Source organism: Vigna unguiculata, chromosome 9, assembly GCF_037176805.1.
Source record: "Vigna unguiculata cultivar grain cowpea cultivar isolate G323 ecotype 2 chromosome 9, ASM3717680v1, whole genome shotgun sequence".
Classification (NCBI taxonomy): Eukaryota; Viridiplantae; Streptophyta; class Magnoliopsida; order Fabales; family Fabaceae; genus Vigna; species Vigna unguiculata.
In genome coordinates this window covers 33,621,423-33,638,874 of record NC_140800.1, presented here as the reverse complement: position 1 = coordinate 33,638,874, position 17,452 = coordinate 33,621,423, and the positions used below count along the sequence as shown (strand labels likewise).

The window sequence follows — 17,452 nt, the reverse complement described above, 5'->3', positions numbered from 1 at the left end:
ATCCCGTCCACGAAGGGGTGGCGTCTGGCTGCTCTGGGCCTTGCTTCTGTTTGGTTGGTGGCGGTTTGTGCTCAGGACTCGTCTCGTCCGGTACCATCCCCTCCCTCTTCATTGCTGCGGGATTCCTCCCTGTGGGGGGGATTCTGTTCGATTTGCGCTCGCATCTGTTGGTTCTCCTCTCTCAGGGCATTCAACTCTTCCTGGTTCTTGCGCCTTAACTCTTCCAACTGGCGGTTCATCTCTCGTTGCATCTCTGCTGCTACTGAATTATGATCAATTGCTGCTCTTGTCGACACCATCCTACTTCAGAATTGTCTGGCCCCACGGTGGGCGCCAATTGTACCTGATCGATACTATTTAGGTGCGGGACCAGACGGTCTCAAGAACCCTCTGTGTCGAACCTCCTCTTGTTCCTCCCGGGACTCCTCCTGAGACTCCCAACCGTCTGCACTCCGGGGGTAGGGGTACCTACAGGCACTCCGACGCTCAAGTTAGAGAGTGATTGATATGGGTAGTAGTAGGTTAATCAGAAAAGTGTACCTTTACCTGTTAACTAGGCCTTAATGTATACTGATTTCTTAATGGACCTGTTATTAATATTTGCGGGCCGTTTGTATTTGAGGATCGATTCCTTCTTTTCCGATTGAGGTTGCACGCATCGGCTCTTTCCTTATTGGCAGGAATTGTTCTTTTGTGCCTTTAATAAAGATCAGTTCTTTCCATTCCAGAGTTTGTCCATCTGTATTTTTCACATATCAGTTCCTTCCTTTTTAGGGTTTGGCCGTCTGTACTTCTCAGATATCAACTCCTTCCTTTCTTGGCCGTCTGTATTTCTCCAATATCAACTCCTTCCTTTCTTGGCCGTCTGTACTTCTCCAATATCAACTCCTTCCTTTCTTGGCCGTCTATACTTCTCCAATATCAACTCCTTTCTTTCTTGAGGTTTGATGGCATGATGCCCCTTTGTAATGCATGTTCAGCCCGTTGCCCCTTGGGCCGAGGTGTACTCGGCCACGAGGGCCGGGAAGTACACGGCCGTTGCGCTTACTGGGCTGCCAGCGCTGCGCTGGAACCAAGCCCTCGCGGTTGGGCCATCACGTGGGGACGCCCCTATCTGGGCCGGGATGATCCCGACCAGTTTCTTCTCTTTGGGCCGAGTACTACTCGGCCATGTATTAACAAGACTCAATTTAATCTTTGTATACAACTTATGATGGTATTCTTAATAAAATTGACATTTTTATTAAATATTTGTAGAAATATTTTTAAATAAGTTTTTTTTTAGTTTTATTATTAAACAAATTTAAACCCCAAACTTAATTTAAAAAAGGTTTAATTAATCGTAAGGTACCCAGTTTGGTACTAGAGTGTCAAATTGGTACCCGCTTTTAAAAAAGTGTTAATTGCATCCCAACTTTTGAAAATTGCTTTAATAAGGTCCCTTTCAGACAGAGTTGACTAACGCCGTTAGTCAACGTGCCACGTGTCAATCTGTGGTTTTTTTGATTTTTTTTTAAAAAAAATTTAATTTTTTTTTAATTTTTTAATTTTTTTAAAAAAAAAAATAAAAAAAAATGCCACGTGTCAAGTCCCTTTGTGTGACACGTGGCATTGTCAGTGCCACGTGGCATTGTAATGCCACGTAATGCCACGTGTCAGTGTCACTATCAGATGCCATTGTGATGATTTCGATTTAGTCCCCATTTATGTTTTTTCGTTTCAATTTAGTACCTACTTATGTGTATTTGATTCAATTTTGACCTAATAATTTTTAATAATTAAAATATTTTTTAATAAAATTAAAAGTAATTAAGTATAAAAGTTTAAAAAAAATTAAGTATTTGATATTTATATTAAAATTTAGTGGTAAAAGTCATTTTAGTACTTATAAATAGCATAACATTCATACAAATAATAAATTTGGTCTGAAATTGAGAGAAACATTATAAATATTAGTACTTAATTTTGTAAAAATATTTATACTTAATTATTTTTAATCTTATAAAAAATGGATTACAAAAATATTTTAATTATTAAAAAAAAATTGGGACAAAATTGAATCAGATACGCATACTTAGGTACTAAATTGAAACAAAAGACATATGTGGGGACCAAATCGAAATCAACACAATGACATCTAATAGTGACACTGACACGTGGCATTACAATGCCACGTGGCACTGACAATGCCACGTGTCATACACAAGGACTTGACACGTGGCATTTTTATTTTTTTTTAAAAAAAAATTTAAAAAATTAAAAATTAAAAAAAAAAATTAATTTTTTTTTTAAAAAAAATCAAAAAAACCACAGATTGACACATGGCACATTGACTAACGGCGTTAGTCAACTCTGTCTGAAAGGGACCTAATTGAAGCAATTTTCAAAAGTTGGGATGCAATTGACACTTTTTTAAAAGCGGGTACCAATTTGACACTCTAGTACCAAACTGGGTACCTTACGATTAATTAAACCTTTAAAAAACTAACAATTTTGTCATCATATATAATGGCAACAAGTGTATCATATTATACAAACTTAGTAAAAATTAAAAATCAAATAACTTGTCACACATAAGTTTAGGAACTAAATTTCAAGTTCAAAACAAAATCAAAGTCTAATGTTTTGTGTAGAATTTAAAGTTAATTTAAAATATTTATAGAAATATTTAATAAAAACGTTAATTTTAGTAAGAATATCACTATAAAATTTATAAAAAGGTAAATTTAGTGTCAATTTGAGGAAGAATAATATTGCTTCATTTTTACAAAAATTGGGACTAAATTGAAATTAAAAACAAATAAAGAGACCAAATTGAGTCACTTTGACACGTGGCACAACTGTGAAGTGACACGTCTCAAAAAGAAAAAAAATTAATTTTCTTAAAAGAATTAAAAAAAATTAAAAAAAATATTAAAAAAATAAAAATAAAAAAAACAAAAATTGACACGTTGTGTTGACTTTAACACCATTTGGTCAAAGTTAACGGTGAGGACCAAATTGAATCATTTTTAAGAAATTGAGGACCAAATTGAGACAACGAAAAACTTGAGGATCAAACTGAAATTTCGTGACAAATAGAGGGACCAAAAGGGTAATTTAACCTAAAAATTATAATCAATTAAGTTTTAAGGCTTTTTATAAATGTAAATATCATTATTTGTTTTAAAATTTTCTTATAAAAACATTTATAATTTTTAATTAAGTTGTTTGATTTCGTCATTACACTACAAAAAATTTGTAATTTTTGACGGAATTTTACCGACAAAAATAAATTTATTGATAAATTTTGTTTTCAATGAATTTTGTTAATAAATTTTAAAATTTTAATTATTGATGGATAAATCTATAAATAATATAAATTTTAAATATTATCAATAGATTATGGTTATTGATAATATAATTTTTTCTTTTCGTGTATGAAAAATTCTTTCATAAAAATATGTCATTGTGACTTATGGCACAATGAGTCTCTCGTATGAACGTAAAATAAAGTTTCAATCTCAACTTTATTAATATTATATATCAAGTTAGCATATAAATACAAAATATATAATTAAGTTAAAAGTATTTCAGTCTCAACTTTATTAATTATTAAAATACAGTAAAAATTAGTCATGATTTTTATGGTATTACAACGAAAGTGTGGAAGGAAAGAAGTTGTAGATGATAAGAAAGAAGATGAGAAACCATCTCCTTGAAAAGGTTTTTTATCATAATTTGTTAAAGTATTTTTCAGTTTGAATAAATCCTAATATTTAGGAAGCACGTTACTTTTTAGTTTTAGCCCCTGGACACGTCGCTTACAGGTGCTATTTTTATGTATTCTGTTACCAGAGGGACATATTAAATATTACCCTCTCTGATTCAATAAAACATGAGTTTTCAGTGTAGTATATCTATTTTAACATTTGGTATCAAGAGCCCCCACTGGGCCTGATAGATATATTTAAGCTACAGCTTTCCTTAAAAAGAGTCACGTACGAAGATGAGCAACGATAAGCTTTCAACAAAAATTCCTTATTTTAATGGTCAACATTATGACCATTGGAGTGAGTTGATGGAGAACCTCCTTCGTGCAAAGGGTCTCTGGAAAGTGATAAAAAATGGTGTTGAGGAGCCCATTGAAGGCACTGTTCTGAGTGCGGAACAGTTAGAAAAATTAGAGCAGTCCAGAACTGAGGATTACAAAGTCAAGCATTATTTGTTCAGGGCCATTGATCGATCCGTTTTCGAACAAATCCTGGATCGGAGCACGACCCAGATTGTTTGGGAGTCCTTAAAAAACAGTTTGGAGCCAATGCTCAAGTAAAAAAAATCCATGCTAAATGCATTGCGGAGGGAATTTGAGGTGCTTGAAATGATTGAAACAGAAACTGTCACAGAATATTTTGGAAGAGTAATGACAATAGCAAACAAAATGAGAAGTAATGGTGAGGATATGCCTGACTCAAAGATAGTGGAGAAAATACTTCGAACCTTGACAGCAAGATTCACCTACATTGTTGTCTCAATTGAAGAATCTCAGGACACAGAAGCAATGTCCATTGATGAACTACAAAGTTCTCTTGTGGTCCATGAACAAAAGTTCAAAAGAGTCAACCAAGAAGATGAGCAAGTCCTCGCGTCAGAAAGCAGTAGAGGAAGAGGAAGAGGAAGCACCCGAGGTCGTGGACGTGGAAGAGGGAGGTAGTCCTTCTCAAAAGCTACAGTGGAATGCTTCAAGTGCCATCACTTGGGCCAATTTCAATATGAATGTCCCCAATGGAACAAAGAAGCAAATTATGCAGAATTAGATGAAGAGGAAGAGCTTTTGTTGATGGCTACGACAGAAAAGGGAGTCATAAGGAAGGATGCTTGGTTTTTGGACTCAGGATGTTCTAATCATATGTGTGGAGACAAAGGCATGTTTGCTGAATTAAAGGCCGACACTCAACATTTTGTCAAATGTGGAAACAATTCTCGAATGAAAGTAGTTGGAACAGGAAGTGTTAGATTGAAGTTCAATGGTACTACTTTTCTCATAAGTGACGTATACTATGTCCCAGAGCTTCAGAAAAATCTCTTGAGCATAGGGCAGCTACAAGAAAAAGGTCTTGCCATTCTCATACAAAATGGCACATGCAACATATATCATTCGACTAAAGGCTTGATTGCACACACCACCATGAGCACAAATCGTATGTTTATTCTTTTCAATGAACGCTCCACCCTTGGAGAATGTTTACACACTTCCTCTGATCTCACTTACCTTTGGCATCAAAGGTATGGCCACCTACATTACAAAGGTTTGAAAACTCTCCAACAACGACACATGGTACGTGGATTGCCTCAACTTGAAGCATCAAATATCACTTATACTAACTGTTTCACTGGAAAACAACATCGTATTCCAATTCCTAAAGCAAGTGAATGGCGTGCTAGTAAGGTCTTGGAACTCATTCATGCAGACATATGTGGCCCTATACAACCCATCTCAAATAGTGGAAAACGGTATTTCTTAAGCTTTATTGATTATTACAGTCGTAAAATTTGGGTCTATCTACTTTCAGAAAAATCAGAAGCTTTGGATTTCTTCAAGTCCTATAAGAAATTGGTGGAAAAAGAAGTTGAAGCATCCATCAAATGCCTATGAACAGATAGAGGAGGAGAATTTAACTCACTTGAGTTTAAATCGTTTTGTGAAGCAAACAGAATCAAAAGGCAACTTACCACAGTTTATACACCACACCAAAATGGAGTAGCTGAATGCAGAAACAGAACTGTCATGAACATGGTACGTTGTTTACTTTCTGCCAAACGTGTTCCCAAAACGTTTTGGACAGAAGCTGTCAATTGGGCATTTTATCTGTTGAATCGATGCCTAACTCATGTTGTAAGGAACATCACTCCTCAAGAAGCTTGGAGTGTAATCAAGCCTTCAGTGAAGCACCTTCGAGTGTGGGGTTGTGTGGCACATGTACACATACCAGAGGCAAAAAGAGGTAAATTGGATGATTAGAGTTTTCCTTGTATTATGTTGGGAGTTAGCAATGAATCAAAGGGTTATCGTTTGTTTGACCCTAAAACAAAAAGAATTGTAGTCAGTAAAGATGTCATGTTCGAGGAGGAGAGGAGTTGGGATTGGGGTTCAAATTATGAAGAACAAATAAACACCAAACTGGTGTGGGGTGAAGATGATTTCCATACTGATAAAAGTGATGAGGAGTACAAATGCGCGGATGACAGCTTTGAAGAAAATGTCAACAGTGATAGTGAACATGGTGATGAAGGCAGAATTGAATCAGAACATTCGCAAGAGTGTGTGATTCAAGGAAGAGAAAGAAGAAAGCCGACTTGGATGGGGGAATTTGTAAGTGGTGAAGGGTTGAGTGAAGAAGAGGCTGAGGCTTATCTGATACAAGATGTTTTGGGTGAAGATCCAACTCAGTTTGAGGAAGCTGTTAAGCATGAGAAATGGAGAAAGGCTATGGATAGTGAAATCCAATCAATTGAAAAGAACCAAACTTGGGAGCTAATGGATCTGCCAACTGGATCAAAAGCAATTGGGGTCAAATGGCTCTTCAAGACAAAACTGAATGAGGAGGGTGAAGTGGATAAGTACAAAGCAAGATTGGTGGCTAAAGGGTACTCTCAACAGCATGGAATCGATTTTTCTGAAGTATTTGCCCCTGTTGCACGAATGGACACAGTAAGATTGATACTAGCACTTGCAGCTTGTGAAGGATGGGATATCTTTCAGTTAGATGTGAAATATGCATTTCTGCATGGAGAACTCAGTGAAGATGTGTACATAGAGCAACCAAAGGGATACGTCAAGAAAGGGAAGGAACACAAGGTTTACAAGCTACATAAAGCTTTGTATGGTCTAAGGTAGGCACCAAGAGCCTGGTTCAGTTGTATAGAATTACATTTTATGAAAGATGGTTTTCAAAAATGTCCAAGTGAGCAGACTCTCTTCATCAAAAGAAGCAGTAGTGGAAACATCCTAATTGTCAGCATTTATGTTGATGATTTGATCTATACTGGTAACGACACAGGTATGATGATTAAATTTAAAAATGATATGATGCAAGCTTTTGACATGACTGACTTAGAAAAGATGAGATTTTTTCTTGGTATTGAGATATTACAGAAACTAGACGGTATTTTTATTTCCAAAGGAAATATGCAAATGATATTTTGATGAAATTTGGAATGTCTGAGAGTAAACCTGTGAAGAGTTCTATTGTACCTGGCATTAAGATGAATAAGGATGTTGATGGGGTGACTGTGGATGATACTTATTTCAAGCAAATTGTAGGAAGCTTAATGTATTTAACAGCTACAAGGCCAGATATAATGTTCAGTGTGAGTCTCATTAGCAGGTATATGTCAAAACCAACAGAGTTACACTTACAAGCTGCTAAAAGAATATTAAGGTATTTAAAAGGTACTCCTAGCTATGGGATATTCTACAAGAAGGGAGGAAAAGAAGAACTGCTTGGATTCACAGATTCTGATTATGCAGGAGATGAGGATGATTCTAAAAGTACTTCTGGTTATGTTTTCTTGTTAAGTTCAGGGGCAGTGTCGTGGATGTCCAAAAAGCAACCAATCGTTACTCTTTCAAGCACCGAGGCAGAATTTGTTGCCGCTACTGCTAGTGCTTGTCAAGCAATGTGGATGAGAAGAGTTTTGAGAAATTTATCTTATGCACAAGATGGTAGCACTGTTATTATGTGTGATAATAGTTCAACAATTAAGCTTTCCAGAAACCCAGTAATGCATGGTCGAAGCAAGCATATTAGAGTGTGTTTTCATTTTTTAAGAGATCTTGTGAAAGATGGAGAAATTGAATTGGTGCACTGTGGAACTCAAGAGCAGATTGCAGATGTGATGACTGAAGCCTTAAAGTTGGAAGCTTTCGAGAAACTCAGAAAGAAGATGGGAATGCTAGATTTGACTGAAGTAAACTAACTACAGTAGTTAGTTTAAGGGAGAGAATGAAAAGGTTTTTTATCACAATTTGTTAGAGTATTTTTCAGTTTGAATAAATCCTAATATTTAGAAAGCACGTTACTTTTTAATTTCAGCCCCTGGACATGTCACTTACAGGTGCTATTTTTATGTATTCTGTTACCAGAGGGACATATTAAATATTACCCTCTCTGATTCAATAAAACATTAGTTTTAAGTGTAGTATATCTATTTTAACACTCCTTACAACGCAACAAAAGAACCTGAATACATGGATGTGATATGAACAATAGATGCATGTGTCAGTTACATAATATGTTGTGTAGTGTAGGGTTCTGGATGGTGTTAGATAATATATTTTGGAGATTGAGGTTCCAAATATATATAAAAAGTCTATGTATGAAGAATAAGATGTTTGATTTGTTAAATATGGGTTGGAAACACCTTTGGGTGCTTCGTTATATAATATAAAAATATTATTTCTAAAGCATTGCATTTGACTTTACACAAATTTGAGTTTTTAATATTTATTCATATATATATATATATATATATATATATTTATAGAATGATGTAATTATTTTTTTTATGGTTACTATATAAGCATCTTTATGAAAAAATAATACGTACTAAGTTTTTCATAAAATGATGTTACACTATCAAATATAATATTACAAATTTCATCTTGTAGGATTTAATATGCTCTTAATCTCAAAACTATTATTGACTTCTCAAATCATTATCAGGTGATATATATGTTCTCTTACTTCCTCCTCAATTACTTTGTTGTCCATCATACTCTCTGTGGTCACCATGGGATAAAATCGTCAACTTAGTCCCATGGTGAATGTCAAAATATTCTTGTAGAGTCGAATATGCTCTTAACCCTACAACTCTTACAGTCTCTATGTATCCATCGATCATTCTAACACAATGTTCAATCAGATACATGTAAAAAGACACACTTTGACATTCAAGCAAGTGTTGGGTCTCTATTGATGTAATAAACATTTCAAAACTATTAATGTTTTACCTACATGCCTTACTTGTAGTGCTTTTATTGGACTTTTACCTTTTGGAAGACTTAATTACGATCCAATGATAATCTAACCTTGTTTCATGTAGTAATTCATAGTCATTCTTATAATCTTATCTTTTTTTTCCTATTTGTTCAATTTAGGATTTCGGTTCTGATAATAACAATTGTTCTTGAGTCAATCGGTTAAGTATAATTCATTCGGTTGGTTAAAATATCCTTTTAAATTTAAATATACAAAATTTAAACAAAAATAAAAATAAATCTCTAAAATCTCGATTATTTTTATAAAAATACTTGTTTTTAAAAATCTATTATAATATGAAAACAAAACCCAAAATCAACTAAGTAGATTATTTAGAATTACATCACCCTAATTAAATTAATTAAAAATATAAAATATTTAAAAAACATTAATATAAATTTAATTGAAAATACATAAATATATAAGAAACATAAAATTTAATTATATAATTTTTTTTATTTTTCCTATGAACTACGTTAAATCAAATAAAATCACGACAAAATAAAATAATAAAATATTAAATTAAAAATATAGAAAAATGAAAAACTCAATCCAACATATCTTTTTAGTAAAAGAAAGTTACTTAAAAAATAATTAAACTTAGAAATTAAATAAATCTTTGATTGAAAGTAGTTAATGATTAGTGTTGTATGTTGGAGATTACATGAGGGAAGAAAAGAATTGTGAATGTTTGCTGAGACAATAATTATGCAACAAAAGAAGGCATCAGTTGCGCTTCTGAATTAGACTTTTAAATCAACATTCTTCTCTCCGAAATTCAAGGACCTCTCTTCTTTTGCTTAATCTTATTTCTTCAAACATATCAAAAACTTCTTTTCTAACCAACTTTTTCCACCAAAAAAAGTGCTCATACCTCATTCAATAATACTACTATCTTATCTTTCAACTCTTATTGTCCTTTCAAAACCATTATTTATGTTTCTATTTCTTTTTTATTCCTTTTTTTACTGTTAAGTATTATTTTATGCAACTCTATCTCCTATTAGTATTTCTATATTATTTTAATAATATATAGCTATATCTACATTACTGTTATAAATGCGAGAGCTTTTATAAATTATTTATATATTTGATAATATTAGTTTCTAGTATATTTTATTTTATTAGTATATTTTAAAATTTATAGGAAAAAATCTCTAAACTTTTATAATTTTCTATAAGTAAACTTTATATTTTAAAATTTTATAATTTGAATAAACTTTTTTTTTCTATAAGTAATTAGAAGAGTGAAAAGATAAAGACTAATTTGAAGAAAAGTTAAAATTATGTATTTTTAAGATTAGTTTATGTAAAAGCTAATTTGAATAATCTGTTTTTTTAACTTGTTATTAGTAAATTCTCCTTATAAAGAACGTATTTTGGTTTTTCTTTCCTCTTTATATCACTCTCCTATAAGTTAAGAAAATTTTCCAAATAGATAAAAGAATAATTTTGTATAAATTATTCATTGTTATTCACGTTATATTATTTGATTTAAATTATTGTTTTAGAAAAAGTGTCTCCTAAGATTAGAGCAACTTCTTTCAAAGCATTTGAGTGTCCCCTCTTCTATTTGTGACACTTGTATGCTTGATCGAAAATAATTGGTCTCTTAAATATGATTATTTAAATTAAAATGGTTTTGTAAAGATTGATTTGAATATGTCGAATCCTATTTTCACCGACTTAGGACTGGATGGTATAGATTTTTTCTTTTCACTTTTAATTGAAAATTTGAAAATATATAGAAAAAAAAAAGAACTACTCATCCAATTAAATAAAAATAAGTGTATAACAATTCCTTTGAAGACAGGTGTTATAGCAATTATCAAGAAACTTTTTAAAGTTTGATTGGATTCAGAAAAATAAAATGAAAAGGTAAAAAGTTAATGAGAAAGATTTTAGTTTGATTAAGGAAAAGAGAAGAAAATAATGAAAATTGTATTTTTGTTTTTTCACTTTCATTTAAATGTTTTTTTTTCGTTGTTCACTCTTTATCTTCACGGCAACGAAGAATTCCGTTAACCGTTTTTCATGCCAAACATTCTGGAGCTCATTCGCTGTTTTATATGATTGACGCGTATTGTTCGTTAAACCTCGATTTTCTCGAATTTTGGGAATTGTATTCCGTCAGAACTCAAATCCTAGTGTAATTCCTTTAATACTTCATTACAAATAGAAAGAAGTATTAAAAATTAAAAGGTGTGCAGTTGTTATCTTAATAAAAATTTATTGGAGTTGAAAATTTCTATAAGAATGAAAATTTTAATATTTGATAATTTCAACAAATATGACTAAGAAGAATTAAAAAATGTATGTAAAAATTAGTATATAAATAACATTATATACATTTAAATTCCATACACCATAAAATTATTATATAAAAATTAACCATGCATCTTTAATAATTTTAAATACACTCTTAATTTTTAATTAAAATTTATTTGAAATAGTAATTTTTGATAAATTTCACTTTTTATTTAATGTTTCTATCTTAATTTTGTATTTTAATAAATTTTAGCCAAATAAGATGTTAGCGTAATAAATGTTTTAACACTGAAATTTATTAAAAAATCATTATCTTAGTTGATCTCGTTTTTTTTAAGTCTATTTCTCGAGTCTTATTGTATTTAATAGATGTTTTATCTAATAATAAAATATGCTTTCATCTCGCTTTTTTTTAAGTCTATTTCTCGAGTCTTATTGTATTTAATAGATGTTTTATCCAATAATAAAGTATGCTTTCACAGGTCTTTTGTTGTTTATTATTAAAAAAATTCATATTTAATGTCAATTTTGTTTTGAATTTTTTTTAAAAAATATTTACAAATTTTGTTATGAAAAAAAAAATTTACAATAAATTATTTTCATTTTTTTTAAAATATTTTGTATAAAATATTTTTCACAACAAATTTTGTAATAAATACTTACGAATTTTATAATTTTGTAAAAATAATTACATGCTAATTAAAATTTTTTAAAAAAATAATAGAAAAAAACTTTTTTACAAATTTTTTAATAAATGTGTAAAAAAAATATCATGTAATATAAAATTTTTTAGTAGTGATTAAATATTACTTTTATGATTATAAAAGTTAATAAAATTAGCATAAATGGTTTTAATGAGTGGATGTAGTGTAAAATGATTCACTTAACATTATGGTAAACCGATATTTGAATTTTCACTAAAAGAGTACTCATATACAGAGTTGTTTTGTTTCTTGAAAAGGATTGTCTTCAAAAGACTGGAACTATCGTTTCACTGTCATTCTTCTATAATTAATCTTAGTATTTCAAAATGAAAGTTATAAAAAAAAGTAAAATAAATTATATAGTTATTTTTAATTTATGCTGGTTTAAATAAACTAAAATGATTTTTTTTCTAACAATAATTTTTGGGTAGATGCATACTGACAACTCTATATATAATATGGCTTTTTTCTGCAATTTATAGTAATTACCCAACGTGTAAGCTATTATTTTATTTTGTAAAAGCTAGCATCAAATTACTCACTATTTTGAATTCAATATTAGTTAATTTAATCATATACCTAAGTCTTTTTTCTTTCTCATGAAATGACTGAAATTGTTCATTTCAAAGTAAATCAGAGAGTCCAAATTCAATATATTATATTAATTTCTTGAAAATATGGACAGAAAGTATAAATGTAACATATACTCCACTACTACTATTACTATTATTATTTAATTATTATTATTATCATTATTATCTTTATCACCATTTTACTTCTTCTTCTTCTTCTTCTTATTATTATTATTATTATTATTATTATTATTATTATTATTATTATTATTATTATTATTATTATTATTATTATTATTATTATTGTTATTGTATTGTATGTCCCATCGGTCAATCGGCCAAAGTCAATCTTCAGGCCCATCGACCAAGGTTGGAAAAACTCGTGCATAAAAGACTATCGGTCGAACGGCCTGGTAAATAAATTGTGTAGGACCATCGGTCAATCGGTTCTACAAACAAACCACATAGCATCGTTAAAAGAATATCGGTCGAACGGCCTGGTGAACAAACTGTAGGACCATCGGTCAAACGGTCAAATAAATAAGTCAAAAGTCAACCACGTTCAGGCCCATCGGTCCATCGGTAACACCTAAATGAGTTACTCTGATCCCTAAGGGCACATCGGTCGATCGGACAAGCACGAGCAGCACCTAAACATAACAAAGGACAATCAGTAAATCAACCATCGGTTGACCAATCTCTTTAGACTCGCGTAGTCCTTTACATGCGTTCGTCGGTCGATCAGCCATACACGAATCGTTCACGTTAAAAACAAGGCACAACTAATCCAGTCAAGCGGCCATCGGTCGCACGGTCGAACAACCAGTCAATCGGGTTAATTAACGTTAAACGAGTCAGTAATCGTGATTAAAGGATCATTGGACCGTAATTAAGGAACCCTAATCACAGGCTCACACCGAAAACTATAAATAGGGCCCAAAGGTAGGTTGGTGAGGATCTTAAATTCGCATTTATTATGGCAGTCACACTGATATCCCGATCGGTCCTTTACTGACTTAAACATCGAAACCCTTTAGACAGGTACCCCGATCGTGGTCCCAACCGATCAAGCTAAGGAGTGGATTTTCCTGGAGAAGTTACAGTAGCAGAGAAGAGTGGAGTAAGCGTGAAGAGGTTCTTTAGTAGACTCTTGGTCCCTACACCCAAAACAATTATTATTATTATTATTATTATTATTATTATTATTATTATTATTATTATGTGTATTACATGCAAATATTCTCAACATTGTGATCATATTAATGTATTTAAAAACATTATTTTTAAAACTTGAAGCATATAACTAATACATGAATCGATGACAAATAATTGTTAATCAACAATCTCCAAATAGATGTGTATATAATTTCAATATTACATTCACAAAAGGATGGTTTTAAACGGGTAATCCGACCTGGCTTGACCCACCACGGGTTGATGATTTAGTGAGCCAACCTAACCTGACTCACTTTTTAGTGAGCCAAAAAAATTTGAACCCGGTCCGACCCACCACGGGTTGGCGGGTTAAACGGGTTGGCTCATGGATTCACTTAATTAAAAAAATACAATTTTTATTTTATTTTAAGTCAAAACTAAATTATAATTCTAATTAAAATCTAAATAAATTTTAATACAATCCAAAATAATAAAAAAATACAAATTATTTATGTGTTGGTTAAAAAAAAACCTAACATGACTCAAATGTAAAGCCCAACTTAATAAAAAATACTTGCGTAACCCTTTTATCTACGAGTTGGTGAGCCAACTCGGCTCACCACGGATTCAATCGGGATGAGCCGGGTTCTAAATGAGTCGGGTCAAAAATCAACCCGTATTAAGATTTGTAAAAAAATTTCAACCCAACCCGATCCGAACCCGTGATGAGCCAGGTTGGCTTGCGGGTTCCAATCCATTTTGATAACTTTATTCATAATCATCCCACTTAATTGAGTAATTTTTTCTATTGAAGTGAAAATAGATCAAATCGTTTCGATAAAGACTTATATGAATCAGAAGCAAAGCTAGAATAAGAAATAAGAATAGAAGAAGAAACTTAGATCAAGGTTTTTATTAAAACTTCTGTAGCTAAAAAGATATTGATGTCATATATCCATTTAGATAAACATTTCTAGCTATCAAAATATTTTAACCATCCTTTTAAATGTTAATTTACACAAAAATTACAATATAAAGTTAGCGTTTAATAATATAAACTTTTAACATACTGAAAGATAAATTGATGTTAATTAAATAGGTCTTTATAACATGTTAAATTAAGCCTTAAAATGTGATTATACAATGTAAACCGATAATATTTTGTTTCTTGTAAAGTTTAATATACATACTTTTATACTTATTGTACGTTAAATTACCACAAAAAAAATAATAAATAAAACATACTTGTAAGCTGGACCAATTTTTTATGTACGTCATCCTTTAAAAAACATTTAACAATTAGTAAACAAATCTATCTATAGTCATTTTTTATATAATGTATATATCTCATAAAAATAGAAAAATTTCACGTAAATTTAATTTTATCTTAAAAATAAAAAATGTAATTTTAAAAAGTCAGACTTAGCTTTTTCCATCCAATCAATTAGACCTTTTCAATATTCTATTCTATATCCTTTTGGGGTCACCACAATATTCTTTCCTTTACCCTTTGGAGATTCATATACACTATTTTTACTCTTAAAATCAGTAAAACAAAACATGTATCAACAATATCATATATCATCGTTTTTATCTTTTCCTGCAAACACAATCTTCGCAATTTCAATGTTCTATCTTTTATTCCATTTCTGAATTTGATTTCAATTACTTCAAAAAGAAACACTTAAAAAATAATGTTACATATACGTATACACCACATTTTAACCTTTTAGCTTCAATTTAAAATATAATGGATGTGGATAACAACTTCACAGAATTGTTTATTCATTGAAAAGTAACAAAGAGTATATAATATATTGGAAATTTAGAGAGAGATTAATTACTGGATTAATTAAAAAAGAAAAAGTCAAGAAGGATTGGGAGTACATAAAAAAATAGAAAATGGAAAAGAAGACCTAAACGGTGACGTGTGCCTCACTGTGCCTTCTCCATTCCTTCATTCTTCGTTCTATGCAGTGCAATGCAAAGTCTTCGCTATAAACCAAGTCAATCGGATCATAAACCATCCATATTTGAAATCCGAATAACTATTTATCATCACAGTAACAACGACAACCTTAATTAACAACAACACTTGTGCGTGTTTCTTTTCTGCCACGCAAATTACAACCCTTGGATTTTCCAGCTGTGACTGAAATAAAATTTGAAAAAGAAACAAACAATTTTCTTTTACTTTAATCACAGAATATATCCTTACCTTGCCCTAATTAGCCACATGAGCATCCAATCAAATTTAGTCACCTTCACTGTCCCTATCACCCGAACAAGAAAAAGATATATTACTCTCCTAAGCTTTGGGCTCTCTCCTTAGATTTATACTACAAAACAAATCTTTGTGTACACAGTAAGCAAACCCTACAACGTTCTGGCCCACCACAACGCTCTCCCTCACACATTCACATTCAAATCGATATCTTTTCTTCCACCCTCCCACACATATATATATATATATCCTCATCTTTTCCAAATCCTCTTCATTCTCATTTTTTTTTTCATACGTTTTGTTATGTGGGTATTCTTTTGTTTCCATTTATCATGAGCAACATCCCAAGATCTCTCACCGACTCTTCTCTCACCCTCTTCAACCTCGCCATCTCCTCTTCTGATCCCTGGCCTTTTTCACTCGTTTTCTTATAACCCTCATCAAGTTTTACCTAAAGATTCAATCTTTTCTGGTTTTGGTTTTGGTTTTGGTCTTTGGTTTTAGCTTCGTTCTTTTCTTTCTCTCTCCTATGGGGATCCTCAGCGATCATCATAGCTCTCTAAAACAGCATCACCACCATCATTACCACATGAGCTTTCACTTGCACATTCCACACCTCCACTTCCACCACCACCACCAAGAGAAGAAGGACCTGAAGGACGTTCCAAAAGGGTGTTTCGCGGTGCTGGTGGGGCAAGGGGAGGAGCAACAGAGGTTTGTGATCCCTGTCATGTACATGAACCACCCACTGTTCATGAAGTTGCTCAAGGAAGCTGAAGACGAATACGGGTTCGACCAGAAAGGCCCCATCACCATCCCGTGCCACGTCGAGCACTTCCGCACCGTCCAAGGCATCATCGACAGAGAGACATGCCTCCACCACCACCACCACCACCACCATGCTTGGTGCTTCAAAGTTTGATTCTGTCGATTCATTACTCTACCAACATTAATTAAAACCATGTACATGTCTTGTTTATTTTTGCTTTTGTTATTGTTTTCTGATTCCCCGCAACACCAGAATGTGGTGTTGGTTTAATGATGTGACAACGACGAACAATTTGGATCTCAATTTGCATGATTTTTTGTTTTTGGTGCATTTCTTTAATCGGTGGAAAATTAAATGACAATCATATATATACATATATATGATGTGATCGATGAGTGTATTTCATTCTCTCTATTTGTTCTCTCGATCTAACTTGTAATGTGAACGAAGTAAATTGAAGCAGATAGATATACATATAGATATAGATACCCTTCATCATCATTTTTTTTCATTAAAAAACAATAGAGAAAAGAAAGCACATAGCTGTTCATTTGTTGGACGTGGGAAGCGTGAAAGAAACGGTTGGAATAAGGAACAAAGATGAGTTTGCGTAGACTTTTTCTTTTTTCATATTCCTTCTTTAACTCTTTTTATTAACTTAGAAAATCTGAGATCTGGTTTATTTATCTCATAATTGTGGCTGAAATGAGAGGGTCCCATGAACAAAATTTAAGGTCTTG

At 32.0% G+C, this 17,452-nt stretch overlaps 1 protein-coding gene across 1 annotated transcript; it reads left to right on the top strand.

Annotated features, from left to right (window-relative positions):
- The first annotated feature begins 16,202 nt into the window (after positions 1–16,202).
- LOC114162094 (SAUR-like auxin-responsive protein family) lies at positions 16,203–17,015 on the top strand. Its single transcript, XM_028045871.2, has one exon. The coding sequence runs from the start codon at positions 16,473–16,475 to the stop codon at positions 16,863–16,865; it is 393 nt and encodes a 130-aa protein (XP_027901672.1). The 5' UTR covers positions 16,203–16,472; the 3' UTR covers positions 16,866–17,015.
- The last annotated feature ends 437 nt before the right edge of the window (positions 17,016–17,452 follow it).